Source organism: Crinia signifera, chromosome 6 (assembly GCF_055691185.1).
Source record: "Crinia signifera chromosome 6, ASM5569118v1, whole genome shotgun sequence".
NCBI classification, from domain to species: domain Eukaryota; kingdom Metazoa; phylum Chordata; class Amphibia; order Anura; family Myobatrachidae; genus Crinia; species Crinia signifera.
Window position 1 is genome coordinate 18760783 of NC_139222.1, and position 22425 is coordinate 18783207.

At 45.9% G+C, this 22425-nt stretch overlaps 2 protein-coding genes across 15 annotated transcripts in view; one reads left to right on the forward strand and one right to left on the reverse strand.

Annotated features, from left to right (window-relative positions):
• Positions 1-22425, forward strand: part of LOC146009536 (uncharacterized) — a 783885-nt gene that overhangs the window by 222765 nt on the left and 538695 nt on the right.
• The window catches only part of LOC146009999 (uncharacterized), a 49462-nt gene continuing 33256 nt past the window's right edge, over positions 6220-22425 (reverse strand). For 11 of the 14 annotated variants that reach the window (XM_083150731.1, XM_083150724.1, XM_083150730.1 and 8 more), the window contains 9 exons: positions 21400-21651; positions 16403-16867; positions 14974-15071; positions 14641-14794; positions 11779-12225; positions 10306-10389; positions 10149-10223; positions 9861-10055; positions 6220-9775 (listed from right to left, as the gene is read on the reverse strand). In XM_083150731.1, the coding sequence (XP_083006857.1) occupies positions 9558-9775; positions 9861-10055; positions 10149-10223; positions 10306-10389; positions 11779-12225; positions 14641-14794; positions 14974-15071; positions 16403-16867; positions 21400-21651 (1988 nt within the window). In that variant the 3' untranslated portion in view covers positions 6220-9557. Of the gene's footprint in view, positions 9776-9860; positions 10056-10148; positions 10224-10305; positions 10390-11778; positions 12226-14640; positions 14795-14969; positions 15072-16402; positions 16868-21399; positions 21652-22425 lie in introns of all 14 variants that reach the window. The other 3 variants (XM_083150727.1, XM_083150726.1, XM_083150723.1) reach the window with 3 other exon arrangements.

A 22425-nucleotide genomic window follows, 5' to 3' on the forward strand; every position in this document is an offset into this window, starting at 1 on the left:
GGGGGGGCGTAGAGGGGGTGGGCTGTGCAATTTGCATATGGGAACGGCCAGAGTTGCATGGGCGTTCCCATGCAAATTGCCAGGTGATGCAAGTGCGGACAGCTGACGTAAACGGTTGTCAACTGCCGGCCTGGTCCTCGCACAGGGCATCCGCAGGTCTGAGAGGTGTCAGTGTCATCGTAGTTAGAAGTAGCGTCCCTGTCAGAAACAGCATCTTGTTCTCGCGGCTGCTCAGTGTAGCCAGCGTCCCTGTCAGATGCAGCGTAGTGTTCCCGCTGACAGCGTAGCATAGTCAGTCAGCTGGTAGATTGAGCGGTATGCAGTTAGCGTAGTCAGTCAGCTGTTCCATTCTGTGAGAGTCAGACCCATTTCAGTCATGGCTGCTGAAAAAGCTCACTCTTCAACCTGCCGCAGACGGAGGAGTCGTCAGTGGCTTTTCTACACCCAGAACATCGAGCGGCTATTGGGGATCCTGCAAGTGGCGCAATAAACGCCAAAGAGGCACTGCGCACCATCAGCTAGACTCCTACTTACAGGAGTTTATATGGAGAAAGACTTTTGGCACCGAAAACCCGTTCCAGCGTATCCTCCATGCACTAACCCTGCTCCCCCAGACTGAGAAAGGCGACGGCGCAGAGGCAGAGACAAGAGCATCGACTTCTCAAGCTGTTTCTGAGGAATGACTTTCTCAATTTGAAAAAGGACCAGCATAGATCCGAAACGCGCGTCTGTGTTTTTGTGGAGCCAGGAGACCAGCTATACAGACCCTTTGTTTTTCAAAGTTTGTCATCTAAAGAACACGTATCCCTCAAAAACCCGGGCGAGTGGAGGTGATAAAGGTGAAGTAGTGGCTGGGAACCTGATTCTTTCGTCATTTATTCGTTTATGGTGGATGGATTTTGATGGTAAAAACAGATGTATTTATTCAAAAGACTGAGTCTGGATTGATATCCCTACTGGCGTTTTAGGATTAAAGATACCTTTAGATGAAAATAGGGCACTCTACTAAGGTGAGCATACACTTTTGAGGGGTCCTTGTGGAATCGTTGGTGTCATAAGGCTATCCTGTTAAGAGATTGGTGCCTACAAAGATACCTTTATGGGCATATAGGGCCTGTAATACAGGTCAGTGAGAAGGGATCCTGTATGAGCTGTCAGATCAATTATATTGATCTCACATTCTTCAAATCCCCTTGTTATCTTTTATTTCCTCATTTTATATATATGAGCCGGTACCCGTGAAGGAACAATATTACAGAAGAGGAGTAAACTTTACATCCTTCAATAGAGAGACAGCGCAACAGTGTCCACCACTTGTGTATATGTGACTTTCTCAATTTGCCGGTGTGCCGGGCTGTCTATTTCTCTGGAACTACAAGTGCCACAATGACCTGTCACCGCAGGGCTGCCGCGGAGTCACTACGCTGACAACTTAGTTCAAGCTGCCGCCGTGAAACTACACAAGTAAGGCAGCCTTTGAGCTACGCTGATAACGTACCTTCAAACGAACTTGAGAAGAAAGTCAGCCGTTGGCGTACAGCTGCCGGGATTCAAACTTAGCGCAGAGCTGCCGCCGTGAAACTACACAAGTACCCCAAAAAGTTTAAAATACAAAAAAAGACAAGGACACAGAATTTTACTTATAAAATTGTTTATTTAATTATTTTGTACACAACACAGAAATTTTTCACACGTTTGGCAGTTTTTAACGATATAAAATAAAATATTGGAATTTTATTATAAATTCACAGACACAATTCTATTTATATCTGTGCGCCAACAAAGAAAGACCCTGTCCTCTTTTTTGGGGTCATTTAATGTCTTTGGCCGCACCCCCACTGAGATCTATGGATTTGGATTGTCTCGCTTGGGGCTCGTACGAGTGCTATAGCACCAGCCAGTGCTGATATATCCCTTTCCCCTATTTCTGATATATTGTAGTGGACTGATAATGGTCAATCTAGCACGGCACATAAACTCTATACCTGAGTATTACAACCTTAATTTAGACTTAATAAAAACTATTTCCTTTTCTTTTCTTACAAAAAAAGAAAAACCTTTAAGATACCTGTACTATAAAATGTCGTCATTCACCCTGGCAAAGGACTTAGACCACAGGAGAGAAAAACTAAATAACGGTCTGGATCTATTATCAGGCGGGGAAATCCTTCAAATAGAAATTGGTCAGATGATCTTTTCTCCCTGAAACAAATACAAATAAAACAGCAAGACGTGGTGGAACAAAAACACCTTTGATAATTATTTAAAGAACAACTTAAAACCTAGAGGACTGCATCCCAAAGTCTTTCCAACATACAAACTTGCAACAGAGGATCTAAAAAAAAAGAATGGGAAAACACATTAACCCAATGCTCAAAGGATCTAATTAAAATCCTAATTCTAAACCAATATACTAAAGTGATAACACTACTGGTAGAAAAACTAAAAATAAAATGGAAGGCCTTGACAAATTTCAATCTACATACAATAAATACAAATAAGAGGTGGAAGAGTTTGAAACTACGGTCATTGAAAGAAAACGCAGGAAACTGCATAGAGATCAAATGGACTTCGCCCAAGGTACTGTCTATAGATGGAGATCATACAACGTCAAACAGAGAAATGATGGAAAAACCAACTATTCCACATCAGAAGTGGACTCTTCTGAAGGCGAAAGTTCCTCCAGCATGTTTGATAGCAACCGGAGATCTTTTTAGATATGACTCCAAGGAACACACGTCATAATATAGAAGACATAAGATTAGGAGGGGGAAGGGTAAGAAGAAGAAAACGCGAGTACAGAGACTGGCGAGAACCCAGAGAGAGACGTCAATACAGGTAGTAGAGGATGACAAACTAAGAGTCATCAACCTGTCTACAAGAACTCTTAATCCAGACCAAATCTCTATACTATCTAAGGGACTATCCTTCTCACCTGTCAGCAAATTTGACAGATTTGAATGTGAGAAGGATACCCAACTCTTTGCTCGCAAAATACTCCTTAAAAAAAAATCTTTAGCACCCAAAAAAAGGACACAGAAGCAAAACTCTGACCATAACAAACCCCACCCCCTTCTCAAAAGAAGACTTGGAGATTTTAAAAATCTTGGAAGAACTAGAATCAAACACAGAAGAGGATAACTTGCAGCCCTATGACAGTAAACAGCTACAGAGAAAATCCACTTTCTTCCCAGATTTCAAGATATGCCCACCAGTTAAGGTATACCTAGACCTTATCTCAAAGGACCTGGATGATCTTCTGAATCATTCAGATCCAATGGAATCATACTCGGGATAACTTAACACCAACAGCTCTCAAAGAAATCTCTAAATGGGAAGATGTAATCATGAAGCCCTCAGATAAAGGGGGCAATATAGTTCTGTGGCCAACATCTACGTACATCCAAGAACTAAACAAGCAACTCAATGACCGGACATGCTACAAAACCTTGACTTTCATTCCAACAACTACTTATCATCATATGTACAAAAACCTTATTGACAAAGCATGGAAGGATAACATCATCACTAAGAAGGACTATGATTTCCTACAAGTGGATTTTCCAATCCCACCAACCTTATACCTGTTGCCCAAAATCCACAAGAGTGAAACAGCTCCCCCCAGGCAGGCCAACTGTCTCAGGGGTTGGATGCTTAACAGAGAAGGCGAGTATCTTTGACGATCAATATCTACGACACCATGTACTCTGCCCTCCTATGTAAGAGACACCTTGGAGGTGTTACTGAAATTACAAGACATCACGGTTGGCCCAAACACCTGGCTAGTCACATATGATGTCAAAAGTTTATATACCAGCATCCATCACATAAACAGTATTAATGCAACTTCTTAAGTATGAAGAGACAAAATTTATTCAACTCCTTTTTGATCCAACTTCTGGAGTTCGTTATTACACAAAATCACTTCACATGCAATAAGAAACACTGGTACTTGTTTCCTAGCAGGGCGCCTAGTACGCTAAATGCTTACTGGGCTATTCTCCATACTGAAATTGCATCGCATGACGCGTTATATTAGCATGCGATGCGATGTCCATATACAGTGCACATGGGTGCTTATACAATAAAATATCAAATCCGATCTCAGTGCACCAAATGTGATGTGATGCGATATTTTATTGTACAAGCACCCATGTGATGGGTGTTTACAATCGTAAGCACCTATGCCATCATTTTGCGTCACCCCCAGTATCAACGCCACCCCGAAGTACGGCGAGCGCAGTGAGCCCCGCAAGAGGTGTCGGAACGCGTCCTCCAACCTTTTCATACCCCCACTATCCACGTCGGCGTGGAATTGATCTTATATAGTGTGGAGAGTGCAGCGAGCCGACGCGCAATACATGTTAAGTAATCCGCGGCGCTCGCCAAGCTTCGGGCTCGGTGGCGCGCTGCGCACGCCACACTATATAAAATCAACTCCAAGCCGACATGGATAGTGGGGGTATGAAAAGGTCGGGTGTTCTGCTGCGCTCGCCACCCTTATTCAAAGAGGAGAGAAAAAAGAAACTCTGTTTGGGGGCACTCTTATGTTTCAGGAAAATAATTAGTACTGTGACTATTCTTAAAACATAACTTTTATTATTATTTACTTAAAATTCTGACCACCATGTATATTGCACACTGAGAAACATTATAGTTGGTACATCCCACTGTCATCTACATGAGATTGCAAATGACCGTCATATATCCAAACACATGTCATCCAATTTAGAATGTATGTAAGGTTTAAATCATTGGTCATGTATTCAGCTGGAGTATGTTACTTTATGGTGTCATGAGTATAGGAATCACTTGGAGAATAGGTAGTCAGCCCTACTGGGGACTAAGTCACTTCTGCTTTTCACCCCTCATGTAAGAAAACAGAGGAAGTGGAATGAGAGAGTGGCAGGTCCCAGGGTTATGACCGAAAGATAGAAAACGTAAGTGGATTGCAGTGCTGGCACCAAAATTGACGGGCGGCCCTGATACTACATATGCATCTCATGTAGATGTACCAACTATAATATCTCGCAGTGTGCAATATACATGGTGGTCAGAATTTTAAGTAAATAATAATAATAAAAGTTATGTTTTAAGAATAGTCACAGTACTAATTATTTTCCTGAAACATTAGGAGTGCCCCCACACAGAGTTTCTTTTTTTCTCTCCTCTTTGTTCTCTCTTGAACATAGAACCATATTAAGCAATGTTTTAATCATACAGACTACACTGACAGCTTGTGTGATAAGCCCAATAAATCAAGTCATAATAAGAACAGTGGATATCATAATTATATAATATACTATATCCCTTGTTTCCAAATCAGAAAACAGCAACTTATTACCAGGCAATTCGACCGATTAGATTGCAATAAATTGACCACAAATAACTCTGTGGGATTCCATTATATAAGACAATTTGACAATTCACTTGAGGAAAAGGAGGTACTTATCTGAATATAACGAGTTCAAAACCACTCAATACTCTGTTGGGGTACATCGATAGTACACTCAGGAACAGCTCTTCTCAATTATAACAATATTAAAAGTGTCATTTATGTGTAACGGCACCATACTAGTTAATGAGTTAAAAAAGTATGTTTCTGTACAAACATTGATACAGTATCCAATTTTGGATACATGCCCAGAAAATAAATAGGCTAATCCAGTGGTTCCCAAACTTTTTTGAATCATGGCTCCCTAGAGCATCAAAATATTTTCAAGGCACCCCTAGGCCAAATGCTTCTTATCGAGAAATACAGAAAAAAAATATAAAATTAAGTACATTGTGTTTATATGTGACAGTTATCTGGTGAGGGGCAGGATTTGCTTCTGTTTGTCCACATATATTATGATTGGCAGCCAAAAGCACTGGTTTTGCCTGGTACATTGACCATAAATAATATGAATTGATCTTGCTCCACGAACCCAAGGCACCCCTGCAAGTGTCCTGAGGCACCCCAGGGTACCTAGGCACACAGTTTGGGAACCACTGGGCTAATCTGACAAGAAGTAGCAAGATTGTGGGAATACTGCAGAAGTACAGAACTCTTTAAATTGTCACAACCCAGGTGGGCAATATATACAATTAAGGAATAACTCATTATTTCTTGACCCCAAGAGGGGCAGAATGGAGGCCAAGGCACAGATTTTCTGAAACACACCAGTGTACTATCTGAAACACTCCAAAAAGTTTAAAATAAAAGCCAAGGACGCCGTATTTTAATAGTAAAATTGTTTAATTATTTTGTACACAACACAGAATTATTTCACACATTTGACAGTTTTTAACGATATCAAATAAAATATTGGAATTTTATTATAAATTCACAGACATTCTTCCCTGTCCTCCTCCTTTTTGGATCATCTAATGTCTTTGGCTGCACCCCCACTGATATCTACGGATTTGGTTTGTCTCGCTTGGGGACTGTTCGAGTGCTATAGCACCAGCCAGTGCAGATATATCCCTTTCCCCTATAACCGACACATTCCCTAATATACACATTAAAGTGGGGTGTAAGAGAGAATAGATAATTTAATCAGTATCACCCCATCTACAGAATATACTTACCTGGTCTCTTGGTTCCTGTAGATAGGTAGAGACCAAAAGATAGACATGCATTAGATCAACATGGCTTTTCGCTATTTTTTTCTTCATTTATTTGGGACTTTATCGTCCATCCTGGTGACACAGCTCAACCTTGGGATGTAGTGTGGTCCGCAGGAGCTAACTTCTTTGCGAGGCAGGCTCCTCCCTAATGCATCCCAGCATTCTTCAGTTCGAGTTAGGTGCCCACCGGAGTGGGTGCTGTGCTGATGGGCTGCAGCTGTTTTTTAGAGTAGCTAGGGGTTTGTTTTGTTATTAATTTTCACCTAGTTAGTGCCGGTACAGAGGAAGCTTCTTTACACTGACAGCGCAGCAGTGGCTGACAGAAGCGCGTCCTGGCAGATTTCTGTGTGCTGCGAAATCAAGCTGTTTTCTCTCAGCACAGCCCTCTGTCCTCCTAAGAGAGAGGTCTCCTGGGCCCCCTGGGGAGAGACCTGATCCGGCTCACTGCTTAGAGGGGGATCGCAGGCAAACTCCATGTTTGTAGATGAAGTCTATTACAGGAGCCCTGCGCAGCTGGGCAATTCCAAGTGATCCCTTTGGAGGGGAGACACTGGAAGACAGAAGAAACAACTGGTAGGAGCGGCTTAGAGGGGAGGGCTCCAAAACAGCTTCCCTCCCCGGTGAAGCAGGGACTTGGTCTCTTCATTTCACTGTGTCTGGTGCCCTTTTCCCCACACTCTGCGGAGCTGAAAGGAAGATTTTAACTGCAAACTCGAGTCCGTTTCTTCTGAGCAGCGCTTTCCCTGGTGACCGCTGAGGGTCCATTACAGCAGCACAGACAGATAAGTACACTGGTATATTATTCTGTAACAGTGCCTGACATTTTGCACTGTGACTGTAAGATTATGACAGAGAGGTGTATTTCTGCTGTTGTAGGGGGAAGGAACAGCTGCAATGTTAATAGACTGCAGGTTTTGCGGTATCAAATGAACTGCTGAACAGATGGACCAGGGGGATTTGTGCCCTGCATGTGAGTCTGTGCCCAGTGGGGCTCAAGCCCAGAGGTCTGAGCAGCCTGAACCTGCGTGGGCGGCTGCCCTGGGGAGATCTATGGCTGCCTTAGTGCAGGCTCCTAATAGGCAGAGGGACAAGCTCATTAGGTCCCCAAGGCTTTTCCCTTCCTCACAACCCTCTGTGAGCTCACCCACTCCCTCACAAGGGGATCCTGCTTCACTGCAGACTATGCAGCACACTGCTCAGGGTGTGCACAAAAGGAGTGCATTTATGGAGCAGTTTGTTAAGGCACCTAAGATTTTTACTTGTCCACCCCACCTCCACTTAATTTTGACTCTGAGGAGGAAGAAGGAGAATGTCCTGAGGACATGTTTTGGGGACAGAGTGAGGATTTTGAAGTCTCTACCCCTGGGGTTGGGTCAGCCGTTTCTGCAACAGATATGAGAGTTCTCTGGCTTAAGGCCAGAGCGTCCATCAGAGGTCAGCCTGGTAGAGGTAAGTTTCCATCTGGCAAGGGACGTGCGCCCAGGCACCGTTTCTTCCAAAGGGAATACAGGGAAACAGTCTTTCAAATAAGTCCTCCGCATGACAGGGAGGAGACTCCCCGTTCTGGGATCAAAGTGTGTGGGGGGGGGGGATGATATGGGCGAGCAGTGCTACGGGTTGCAAACCTGAGCGTTCCCTCCCAAAGGACCATCTCTTGAACTTCCCATGGTTAAGCTGTGTCACCAGGATGGATGAAAGAGAAAGGGGAATTTTTGTAAGAACTTAACGTTCGAATCCCTTTCTCTGAGTCCATCCTGGTGACACCGCGATCCCTCCCTTATGCTCAGTAAGTTTATGCCGTTTCATGTTACTTATCATGTTATATGGTTATTGTTTGATTGTGCATATTATGTTCAGGCGCTGTACTGAGTAATGTTTACTAGTCTGCTCTGGAAGTTGTACTGAGGATTTCTGGGATTCAACAGGGGAGGAGCCTGCCTCTCAAAGAAGTCAGCATAGGTGCCTGGCTCCTGCGGACCCTCCTACATCCGAAGGTTGAGCTGTGTCACCAAGATGGACTCAGAGAAAGGGATTCGAACGGAAGAACGAAGTTCTTACAAAAATCCCCTTTTAAAGGCTGATGCTTCATTGTGTATCTATATTTGAACTTCTTGCTAAATTGTGTCTTGTCATATGATGATCTGCAGACCACCGAAGTGTATAGGTCTCGTTAAACAAATGTTAATTGATGCCAATTACAGAATAGACAATGTGAATGTTTTTTACAATTTTTATTTCAATTTCAGCTTTTCTGAAGGAACAAACGATAGTGAGCACAAGTGGTCTTTGATAAAGACACCTGTCCGAAATATACTCTGAAATGAAAAGCCCAATCGAGGGGTACAGGAGGGAAAAAGTTTGGAACCGCTGATCTACATGCATACGGCCTTCTTAAACACGGCTATGCAGGCAGGTTAGTTGCGGAATGCACCACATGCGGTGCATCCCACCTTCCTGATCTCACCTGCTCCTGAGCACATAGAAAGGTTTTGTTGTGGGGGGAAACAACACTTAGTACCGTATCTCTAATGTACTGTAGTGGTGCAGAGTGATAGTAATCAAATCTACCCACCACAGTGATCCCAGCCTATTAAAATGTACAGGGATCAAATTAGCAAGGAAGAATTGGAGAGGCGGAGACCAAAATAAACAGAGAAGAACTCAAACATATGATAGATTTGGAAACACTGGCAACAAAAGGCCTAAACATAGACAATGAAGTCAAATCGATCATCGGCAACTAAAAGGCAATCAATGAAACAGTCCTAGAGCACTGAGCAATATTATCGATCAAAAATGACACCCCCCCCCCCCAAAATAACATTGCACATTTGCATGGGGGATCGATGTTGAAGCACTGCATGCGCACAATCGGGTTATCGGCTTCACCGACCTGCACAGTCAGCAGGTGTGTTTTTTTTGCCGGGGGGTAGGCACTCGGGACCGAGTCAGGCCCAACGTCCAACCGCAGACAAATGTGACGACAAAAGTTCCTCGTAGCGTCGACCAAGCGATAGCATTGCTTCTGTTTGTCGATCAATGTCGGTCTTCATCTGGGCGAAGTTACGGTCAATGTTGTCCAAACGACTCTCAATCCTTTTTGTATCTTCCGCTCTGCGTTTCTCCATGTTGCTCAAAACCTCCAGAATAACATTGAGCTGTGAATCTGTAATACAAGGTAAACAATATAGTTGTCAAAATGCAGTTTAACCGAATTAAACAATAATAATTGACCACGTTTCAAATCAAACCTGTTTGGGTTGATCTCTGCGTCTGAGGTGCAAGGGCTGCGGCAACACTACTGGAAGTGTCAATATCCGTAATGTGCTGGACTTCAATCGGAGGATGCCTATGTGCTGCTGTTCCTTCTTCCATTGGCTCCACTTGCACCGGTGTGTGAGGCAGGGGGGCAGGCGGGTCAGCTTGGATGGTCTGCGTTGGTGTGGCTAGAATGTAAAATATTATACCGTCAATTTAACGATGAGCTAATCAAATGACATTTCACAGGATTATATATACCTTTTTTTAAACTGGCTTACCTGACTTGTCAACACTTGGCCCAGTGGATCGGTTTTTAAATCCTCCAATTGAAACCCTTCTCTTGCGTTTTCTTCCTAAATATGTAATATGAAATCATTAAAAATTGTTAGTTTTGGTCAAATTTTTATGTAAAAAATTGTAAATGACGCTACTCGCCTCTGTGTTCTGTTTTTGATTTTATCCTTGGGGTGGTTTCCTTGTCTGGCTTCTGATGTTTCCGTGTTGAATCTTTTGTTGATCCTTAGGCAAAAAGGTTGGTGCATGGAAGTAATTGTGTCAATTTTTTATTTAATTATTAAATAACAGATTAACGGTGTGCGTGCGTGTGTGTATGTATGTATATATACAGGAGCTCTTCACACAGTCGTAAGGGTCTGCGCCCCCTTAATTTGTGTACGTTTGTATATGAGAAATATGGTTAGAATTGTATGAAAAATGCCCTGTATTGCAACTTGGGTTTCCACGAATTGCGGGAGGGGGGGTCGCGGGGGGTGCCGCAAATTGCGGGTGGGGGAGGTTGCGGTTTGCTGCGAATTGCGGGAGGGGAGGGGTTGCAGAGAATCGCGGGGTGGGGGGGGGGGTTGCGGCGAATCGTGGGAGGGGGGGTCACGGGGTGTAAAATCAACACAGAAAGGTCAACACATGTAAATGTTGACATAAGTGTGGCACTTCATTGGTGTCCATGTCGACACATGAGAATGAATATGAAAACATAAAAAAATGAAAAATAAATCTTCAAAAACTCATGTCAACCTTTTTCATTGTCGACCATAGCCATGTGTTTTGCATGTGCCATTTAATCCTGGGGCTGCTGCGAATTGCGGGAGGGGGGTCGCGGGGGGTGCCGCGAATCACGCAAGGGGGGGTGGCGGGGGTGTTTTTGGCGTGAATCGCGGGAGGGGGGTCGCGGGGGGAGGGGGTGTTTCTGCCGCGAATCGCGGGAGGTCACGCGGGGGGTGTGTTTTTGGCGAGAATCGCGTGGGGGGTGTGTGTTTTTGCCGCAAATCGCGAGAGGGGTGTTTTGCCGCGAATCGCGGGAGGGGGGGGGTGTTTTTGCCGCAAATCGCGGGAGGGGGGGGGGGGGGGTGTGCGGTGGGGGGTGCTCACCTGGTGGCTGTGGAGTAGCAGTGCTGGGCAACATGAGGAGGCAGAGGGTGTCTGGCACGGTCTGTGGGCTCACTGGGCTGGTTCTCTGTCATGTGAGTCAGTCATGTAAGCCAGAGGCTCCACCCAGCATTATATACACACACTCAAACACTTTGAGTGTGACAGATGTAGCCAAATATATAAGATATATATATATATATATATCCCCAGCACACGGATTTGAAGAATAGGTGATTTAATGTATCAGCAACATGTAGACAGTAACAGCTGTATTACCCGACAGCCGTTTCAACTGCTCATAATTTTCATGATAAAAACTGCCTATGAGCAGTTGAAACGGCTATCGGGTAATACAGCTGTTACTATCTACATGTTGATTAAATCACCTATTCTTCAACTCCGTGTGCCAGCTCCAATTCCTCACGTCGTGCGGGGTAAGTGCTTATATATATATATATATATACACACACGCACACACACACACACACACACACACATACATACACATACATATTATAGTACCTTGTGCACTTTCTTTCTGGCCCTGTAGGAGGTAATCTTTAATCTTATTTTCCCAGTCCTTGTTTAGCTTCTGTCCATTCTGTATCTTTTGATTAATGAATCTTTTGCAGTCTCGTAACCTCTTCTTGCAGCTATCGTTGCTTCGCTGGAAACTCCCCTTCGAAGAAACCGCTTTCGAAATTTCATTCCACGTCCTATTCTTGAATCGAGATTGCACATTTCTGGACTTTGAACCGAAATTCTGAGAAGAGTGAAGAATGACTTGATTAATGAGGATGTCCGTTTCTTCATCTGTGAAGTTGGGTCCCCTGCTGATGGCTTCTTTTCCGGTGTCATCTTTGTCCTGGGGACCTCTGCCATGTTTGGTCCGTGATGGTCGTTGCGATGTTTCATCTTCCTGTGCGGATAGGGAAAGCCTCCTTGTTTCTTCCTGGGACATTTCTAAAACTTATGAAAGAAATGAATACATTTTACATAATACAAAAACTTCTATAGATATATAGTAGTGTTCATTCTAGCACCCGCCATCTTTGAAAACCCATGCAGTTCCTCTTCCTTGCCTGGGGTGTCACTGTCTGCTGTGGTGTTTCTAGCAAAGGTCTGGTTTGCTCATCAGTGCTGATATACAGACCACACTGTGCTAGAAGCACTACAGCAGACAGCGACACCCCAGGCAGGGAAGAGGAACTGCATGGGTTTTCAAAGATGGCGGGTGCTAGAATGAACACTAAGTAGTATACATAATAGAAACATAGAATTTGATGGCAGATAAGAACCACTTGGCCCATCTAGGTCTGCCCCTTTTTAAACATGTTACCTCAAACCATATTTGATCCTTATTTCTTTGTAAGGATATCAATATGCCTATATATTGATATATCAATATCCCATAGTCCTCTGCTGCGGCGCAGGCTTCCTGTATACCCGTTCTTCCGGGCGTCCAGGGTATCCAAGGCGACGCATCAGAGGACTATGGGACTTGTAGTCTTGTGCTCTAATTAGAAGTCCGGCTGCGGCGCGGGAATTAGGAAGGTATTTAAACTGCTTTAGTGCAAGGATCAGGACACCTTGATAAAGTCCTGTAAAGGAAGAAACGCGTTGGTGACCTGCACAGAAGCCACTTGAAAATCTGGAGGACCGGAGGAGATCCACACAGAAGTGCCCAGCAGCATTGACCTTGATGTGGGATATTTCATGCGATTGTGGAACTGCTTCATTGTCAGTTCCATAGGATCCGGTCATTACAATCCTCCATTCATTTAAGGTCTCATTGAAAGTTCATCTAAGGATTTGTTTTTAAATAGAGAACGTATGCACTTGATATAGTGCCACCTTTAACTGTTTGTGTTTTTTAAAGAATTGTGTGTTTTAGAATATTAAAGTGTGTTGTATTTTTGAACGTACTTCACTATTGTATGTACCATTTCTTTCCCATTTCCAGACATGCCATATGGGAGGAACCCTGGTACTGATCGAGACTCCAAGCGCTTGCTAAGTCATATTCCATTCTTGTGTGTTGGGGCCTGAGTCAGTATCCGTGGTTCCAGATGCCATGTAGGAGGAGTCTGGTGGTGGCAGCGATAACCCAACCCACTGCGTAGTGGGCGGAGTCAGTAACAGGCGGGTACTGACGGTAACAGGGAATCCCCTATTGGCCAGGTCCCGTGAGACCAGGAACCGCTATCTGTTGACCCGAAGGGCGTAGCCAGAGCGTCCGGTCACAGAAGCATTGCATGCTGGGAGGCCCCAAAGCTTGGCTGCTAAAACAGCAGCCCCTCTAGTGGGTGTATCTGGCTCTTGCCAGCACCCGAAAAAACTGAGGTCCTTGGCCTGGAGGCAGGGTAGAGGAGGGGAGGAGCCCGGCTGCCTGGGAGGCAGTTGAAGTTTAACCTCTAGGGTGCTGGTGCTCACTCCCACTCCACTACCCACTGTAAAGCTGTGGCCCCTGATATCTCTCGAAGGAGAAAGACTGCTCAGATCTCTGGGCTGGTAACACACAGTGACATGATGTGAGGGGAGAGCAGGAGTATAATAAGGAATGATGGCTCCTGATGTATGAGGTACACCAGAGAGTGTGGGGAGGAGACTGGTCAGATCTCTGGGCTGGTAACACACAGTGACATGATGTGAGGGGGAGAGCAGGGGTATAATAGGGGCTGATGGCTCCTGATGTATGAGGTACACCAGAGAGTGTGGGGAGGAGACTGGTCAGATCTCTGGGCTGGTAACACACAGTGACATGATGTGAGGGGAGAGCAGGAGTATAATAGGGACTGATGGCTCCTGATGTATGAGGTACACCAGAGAGTGTGGGGAGGAGACTGGTCAGATCTCTGGGCTGGTAACACACAGTGACATGATGTGAGGGGGAGAGCAGGGGTATAATAGGGGCTGATGGCTCCTAATGTATGAGATACATCAGAGAGTGTGGGGAGGAGACTGGTCAGATCTCTGGGCTGTAACACACAGTGACATGATGTGAGGGGGAGAGCAGGAGTATAATAGGGGCTGATGGTACCTGATGTATGAGATGCACCAGAGAGTGTGGGGAGGAGACTGGTCAGATCTCTGGGCTGGTAACACACAGTGACATGATGTGAGGGGAGAGCAGGAGTATAATAGGGGCTGATGGCTCCTGATGTATGAGATACACCAGAGAATGCGGGGAGGAGACTGGTCAGATCTCTGGGCTGGTAACACACAGTGACATGATGTGAGGGAAGAGCAGGAGTATAATATGGGCTGGTGGCTCCTGACCCCCCCACTAAGCAGATGCATTTGGTCTGACAGAGGAGGGTTTAGAATAAGAGAAAACTGTATTGGCAAAACAAGGAAAATATGTAATAAGTGATTATTCCTCACCTGTGCTGGCACCTGTAGGGATGTCCTTCTTACACTGCTGATCAACCGTCATATACTTGTCTTCTCCCTCAGGTTCATCCGTCTCTTCTCCTTCTGTGTCTTCTGTGTTAATGTCAGTCACATCCGTCTCTTCTTCTTCCTCTGTATCTTCTGCCTTAATATCAGTCAAATTTTAATATTGAATATACACAAAATGCCACATTAGGAATGTCTGATGTTATTGAGATTACACAGTAGACTATCAGTCAATAAGACACACACACACACACAACTACTGCAATTCATATAGTGAAAATCACTTTGGTATATTGAGGAGACCCTAATCCCACCTACCTGATCCTCCTGTGGGGTCCTGTGAGTCTCCTCTGTACAGTGCTGGGAATACAGAGGACGGGGACATCTCTCTGGGGTATCTCTGTTACTGGGCCCATCTGTAGGAGACACGCAGTGACTGAGGACATTGTATATATGTGATTATCCTGGGAATACAGAGGACGGGGACATCTCTCTGGGGTATCTCTGTTACTGGGCCCATCTGTAGGAGACACACAGTGACTGAGGACATGGTATATATGTGATTATCCTGGGAATACAGAGGACGGGGACATCTCTCTGGGGTATCTATATTACTGGCCCCATCTGTAGGAGACACGCAGTGACTGAGGACATGATATACATGTGATTATCCTGGGAATACAGAGGACAGGGACATCTCTCTGGGGTATCTCTGTTACTGGGCCCATCTATAGGAGACACGCAGTGACTGAGGAAATTGTATACAAATAATTATGACCACTCACTCAATACACACTATAAAAAGGACATCATAGAATTAGAAAAAATTCAAAGGCGAGCAACAAAGCTTATTAGGATAATGGAGAATTTAAGCTATGGGAAGAGATTAAGCAATTTGGGACCATTTACATTGGAAAAGAGAAGTTTAAGAGGGGACATGTTCAACATGTACAAGTATATCAAGGGCCAATATAAGGAACTGTCACACACCCTCTTTTCTACTAGAAAGGAATCTAGGACACGAGGGCACGAGTATAGATTAGAAGAAAAAAGATTTAATTCAGCTAGTAGAAAGAATTTCTTTACGGTCAGAACAGTCAAACTCTGGAACTCTCTTCCCAGAGAGGTGGTAACGGCTGGCTCATTAAATGCGTTCAAGGCAAGGTTGGACAAACATTTACTGGAGAAAAACATCCATGGGTACAAATAAGAAATATAAATTGTCTGTAAAATACCAGAACCTACCAAATCAGCAAGGTTGAACTAGATGGACGCAAGTCTTTTTTCAGCCTTACCTACTATGTAACAATGTTGGACCACCTTTTGCCCTAAATGCTGCATGGATTCTTCTTGGCATGGACTCTATGAGATGTTGGTAGGTGGTATGAGGAATTTGAGACCATATCCGATGAACTGCACTTTCCAATATCTTATTATTTGATAGTACTGGATCCAGCTGCCTGGATTTTTTATGCTATTTTCCAGTAATCAAGATGGTGGTGCAGGGAGCATGGGGTGACAACTTCCGGTGGCGACTCCGACTGCAGTCGGCGTCCGCCCAGAAGGAGGATTTGGTGATGGTCTGCACTACAAGTATGGTGAGTTGTTTGCACATCTAAGCTTCTGTGATTCTTTTGATGGTGGGTAAGTGCCGATTTTCGCCTGTATATATCCTGTTTCGTTCAGGCACCACCCCAGCAAAACACTTACACTATACATATATACACATACACACACATCATAGTACCTTGTGCACCTGTTCCCGGCCTTTCTTTCTGGCCCTGTAGGAGGTAATCTTTCATCTTATTTTCCCAGTCCTTGTGTAGCTTCTGTCCATTCTGTATCCTTTGATTAATGAATCTTTTGCAGTCTCGTAACCTCTTCTTGCAGCTATCGTTGCTTCGCTGGAAACTCCCCTTCGAAGAAACCGCTTTCGAAATTTCATTCCACGTCCTATTCTTGAATCGAGATTGCACATTTCTGGACTTTGAACCGACATGCTGAGAAGAGTGAAGAATGACTTGATTAATGAGGGTGTCCGTTTCTTCATCTGTGAAGTTGGGTCCCCTGCTGATGGCTTCTTTTCCGGTGTCATCTTTGTCCTGGGGACCTCTGCCATGTTTGGTCCGTGATGGTCGTTGTCTCTGCGATGTTTCTTCTTCCTGTGCGGATAGGGAAAGCCTCCTGGTTTCTTCCTGGGACATTTCTAAAACTTACAAAAGAAATGAATACATTTTACATAATACAAAAACTTCTATAGATATATAGTAGTGTTCATTCTAGCACCCGCCATCTTTGAAAACCCATGCAGTTCCTCTTCCCTGCCTGCGGTGTCGCTGTCTGCTGTGGTGTTTCTAGCACAGGTCTGGTTTGCTTATCAGTGCTGAAATACAGACCACACTTTGCTAGAAGCACTGCAGCAGACAGCGACACCCCAGGCAGGGAAGAGGAACTGCATGGGTTTTCAAAGTTGGCAGGTGCTAGAATGAACACTAATAGTAGTATACATAATCGAAACCGAGATTTATGTCTTACCTGTTAAATCTCTTTCTTCGAGGACGTCAGAGGCCACAGGGATAACAGTGGGTAGTGAGTGAGGTCACGATCCAATTCCAGCACCAGAAAGGATAAAACTTCTGGCTGCCTAGAGACAGCCCTGGCTCCTCCCTCCTCTACCCCGCCTCCTAGGCTAGCTACTTTCAGTTTTTTCCAAAGCCAGGCAGGAGACAAGATAGAAGGAAGAGAAACCCATACAGAGACACATCCAACAAATATGTGTGTGTGTGGTTGCTCAACAGAGAAACCATAACTGTGACATGTATAAGTACCTCAACAGAGGAACTGTTAACTAAGTTCATTCAACGGAAGAACTATGAACTTCAATACCATGAAGCAGGCGCGGCAGGGAGGGATCCCTGTGGCCCCAGGCGTCCTCGAAGAAAGAGATTTAACAGGTAAGACATAAATCTCGGTTTCTTCTGCGGCAGACGTCAGGGGCCACAGGGATAACAGTGGGACGTCCTAAAGTAGGCACCTAAGGGTGGGGACGCGCCTGTGCCGCGGCCAGTATACTCTGGCCGAATGCCGAGTTCTGGGAGGCAAACGTAACAAACGCAAAAAAGCATATGACATCGTTGGCAGACGACCAAGTTTCCACCTTGCAAAGTTGCTCTGCAGTTGCACCACCTGTAAAAGCCCGAAACACACACACAGACGTAGTGGAATGAGCCCTGACCCCCGCAAGAACCGGGAGGGAGGTGAACAAGGAGGCCTGCTTGATAACCGACCGCAGCTATCGGCTGGCAAAAGTCTGCGTGGTAGCAGACCAGCCCCTCTTAGGAATTCTCTAGTGGATAAAGAGAGAGTCAGATCGCCGAAATGTTCCAGCGTGATGTATATAGATGTGCAAAGCACCGCCCACTCCAGTTGATTGCTGCCTAGGAGAGACCGCCGGCCTACAAAGGGCAGGGATCACTATCTCCTGGATGACCTGAAATTCAGGAACCACCTTGTGAGGTGTAAAGTAACGTTTCAAAGAATCCGTCCTATGAGAATGAAAGACTATGAAAGGCGGCTGACCTAACAGAGCCTGCCGGGCAGACACCCAGCAGCAACGGTCAACAGGAAAACCGTTGTCCCAGTTAGCCTGTAAAGAGCCCTAAAGAATCAAAGAAAGATTTAATCAAACCACCATGTTTGTAACAACCAGAGGTTGGATCTGCAGGACAACCTGCCAGGAGCGGAGATCGTGCAAGAAAGCTCATCGCCTGCAGAATAAAAAGGAGAAAGCCGAGCCCTGTCACTTTAAAGAAGACAGGCGGAGGGCCCCCCCCCCCACTACTTTTACCGAAAGGACAAAACCCTAGACAAACGGTAAGTCCTGGGAGACACCATGAAAAATAATCCCACCAGATGCGATAAGCACCAGCCAAAGAAGGCTGATGGGCCCTGAGCATAGGTGATATGACCTCGAAGTCAAGCCCGTGGCTCTTAATAAGGTGGTCTCAACAGCTCTGTGAGCGGTTCTGGCCCTAGAGGCAGAAGGATCATAGAGGCCCCTGACAGGGTCCGCAGATCCGAGAACCAGATTCTCCTGGATCAAGGTGCCCCCACCTCCGCCTTTAACGTACGAAAAACTTTGAGGAGGAGCAAAATGGGGAAAAAGCATTCCTCAGAACGAACGGCCACTGGCCTGACAGAGCGTTGACCCTGTAAACCATGGGTCATTAAACTGTGGCCCTCCAGATGTTGGAAAACTACATGTTCCAACATGCATTGACACATTTTTTCCTATAAGAGCATGCCAAAACTGTCAGGGCATGCTGGGACATGTAGTTACACAACATCTGGAGGGCCACAGTTTAAAGACCCATGCTGTAAACTGCTGGGTCTCGATACCTGGACCCATACAGGGTGACCTGGTGAATGTGGCGTAAAGCCATCAATCCACCGTTGGTCTTCCCCAATGGCCTACCAACCACAGGAACGCCTCCGAAGGGAGGGTCCATCCGCCGGTATCCAGAGTTTTGCAAACAAGGCCGGGATCTTGCCCTGCACCCATTGAAAGAAGCGGGAGGCATTTGTCATGGCCGGCCCACTCAGAGTGCCACCCTAGTGGTTGATAAAATGGAAAGTTATGGTAGAACCTACCTTAGTTAACTTTCTTTCCTTGAAGTCCATGGGAACCACAGGGGACATCGGGGTTGTAGGAGGATCCAGGGGGTCCGAGGCACCAATCAGCGAAGCTCTTTAGAATTCCCAGGATGGCCGGCAGGAGCATAAATTACTGTAACCTGTGCTTCAGTAGGAGAGGTACAGGGGGGATTTGCCCAAATGGCCCAGCTGTGAAGAGGTGGACCCCGGACTGGCTGAGTGCTCTCCGTGTCCCTCTATCACTATGCAGCAGGCAGGCAGGAAGGGATCAGGGGAGGAGACTCACGTGGGTATATTCCTTCCTCCCGTCCCTAACAGACCCCCAGCGCTGCTGCTCTGTCACTGACTCCAGCGTCAGTGTAAAAATAAGAATTAAAAAAAATAAACTTAAAAAACGATCGTGACCTCACTCTCTACCCACGGTTATACCTGTGGCCCCTGACGTCTGCCGCAGAAGAAACACCAGAGAGTGTGGGGAGGAAACTGGTCAGATCTCTGGGTTGGTAACACACAGTGACATGATGTGAGGGGGAGAGCAGGAGTATAATAGGGGCTGATGGCTCCTGATGTATGAGATACACCAGAGAGTGTGGGGAGGAGACTGGTCAGATCTTTGGGCTGGTAACACACAGTGACAGGATGTGAGGGGGAGAGCAGGAGTATAATAGGGGCTGATGGCTCCTGATGTATGAGATACACCAGAGAGTGTGGGGAGGAGACTGGTCAGATCTTTAGGCTGGTAACACACAGTGACAGGATGTGAGGGGGAGCAGGAGTATAATAGGGGCTGATGTCTCCTGATGTATGAGATACACCAGAGAGTGTGGGGAGGAGACTGGTCAGATCTTTTGGCTGGTAACACACAGTGACAGGATGTGAGGGGGAGAGCAGGAGTATAATAGGGGCTGATGGCTCCTGATGCATGAGATACACCAGTGTGTGGGGAGGAGACTGTTCAGATCTCTGAGCTGGTAACACACAGTGACATGATGTGAGGGGAGAGCAGGAGTATAATAGGGGTGATGTCTCCTGATGTATGAGATACACCAGAGAGTGTGGGGAGGAGACTGGTCAGATCTCTGGGTTGGTAACACACAGTGACATGATGTGAGGGGGAGAGCAGGAGTATAATAGGGGCTGATGGCTCCTGATGTATGAGATACACCAGAGAGTGTGGGGAGGAGACTGGTCAGATCTCTGGGCTGGTAACACACAGTAACATGATGTGAGGGGGAGAGCAGGAGTATAATAGGGGCTGATGGCTCCAGATGTATGAGATACACCAGAGATTGTGGGGAGGAGACTGGTCAGATCTCTGGGCTAGTAACACACAGTGACAGGATGTGAGGGGGAGCAGGAGTATAATAGGGGCTGATGGCTCCTGATGTATGATATACACCAGAGAGTGTGGGGAGGAGACTGGTCAGATCTCTGGGCTGGTAACACACAGTGACATGATGTGAGGGGAGAGCAGGAGTATAATAGGAGCTGATGGCTCCTGATGTATGAGATACACCAGAGAGTGCGGGGAGGAGACAGGTCAGATCTCTGGGCTGGTAACACACAGTGACATGATGTGAGGGGGAGAGCAGGAGTATAATAGGGGCTGATGGATTCTGATGTATGAGATACACCAGAGAGTGTGGGGAGGAGACTGGTCAGATCTCTGGGCTGGTAACACACAGTGACATGATGTGAGGGGGAGAGCAGGAGTATAATAGGTGCTGATGTCTCCTGATGTATGAGATACACCAGAGAGTGTGGGGAGGAGACTGGTCAGATCTCTGGGCTGGTAACACACAGTGACATGATGTGAGGGGAGAGCAGGAGTATAATAGGGGCTGATGGCACCTGATGTATGAGATACACCAGAGAGTGTGGGGAGGAGACTGGTCAGATCTCTGGGCTAGTAACACACAGTGACAGGATGTGAGGGGGAGCAGGAGTATAATAGGGGCTGGTGGCTCCTGACTCCCCCACTAAGCAGATGCATTGTCCTCATTGGTTTGGTCTGACAGAGGAGGGTTTAGAATAAGAGAAAACTGTATTGGCAGAACAAGAAAATATATGTAATAAGTGATTATTCCTCACCTGTGCTAGTATCTGTAGGGATGTCCTTCTTACACTGCTGATCAACACTCATATATGTGTCTTCTCCCTCTGTATCTTCTGCCTTAATATCAGGCTCATCCGTCTCTTCTCCTTCTGTATCTTCTGTTTTCATGTCAGACACATCCGTCTCTTCTTCTTCCTCTGTATCTTCTGCCTTAATGTCAGTCATATCCGTCTCTTCTCCTTCGGACGAGGGACATCTCTCTGGGGTATCTCTGTTACTGGGCCCATCTGTAGGAGACACGCAGTGACTGAGGACATGGTATATATGTGATTATCCTGGGAATACAGAGGACGGGGACATCTCTCTGGGGTATCCCTGTTACTGGGCCCATCTGTAGGAGACACGCAGTGACTGAGGACATGGTATATACGTGATTATCCTGGGAATACAGAGGACAGGGACATCTCTCTGGGGTATCCCTGTTACTGGGCCCATCTGTAGGAGACACGCAGTGACTGAGGACATGGTATATACGTGATTATCCTGGGAATACAGAGGACGGGGACATCTCTCTGGGGTATCTCTGTTACTGGGCCCATCTGTAGGAGACACACAGTGACTGAGGACATGGTATATATGTGATTATCCTGGGAATACAGAGGACGGGGACATCTCTCTGGGGTATCTCTGTTACACGCCCCATCTGTAGGAGACACGCAGTGACTGAGGACATGGTATATATGTGATAATCCTGGGAATACAGAGGACGGGGACATCTCTCTGGTGTATCTCTGTTACTGGCCCATCTGTAGGAGACACGCAGTGACTGAGGACATGGTATATATGTGATTATCCTGGGAATACAGAGGACGGGGACATCTCTCTGGGGTATCTCTGTTACTGGGCCCATCTGTAGGAGACACACAGTGACTGAGGACATGGTATATATGTGATTATCCTGGGAATACAGAGGACGGGGACATCTCTCTGGGGTATCTCTGTTACTGGGCCATCTGTAGGAGACACGCAGTGACTGAGGACATTGTATATATGTGATTATC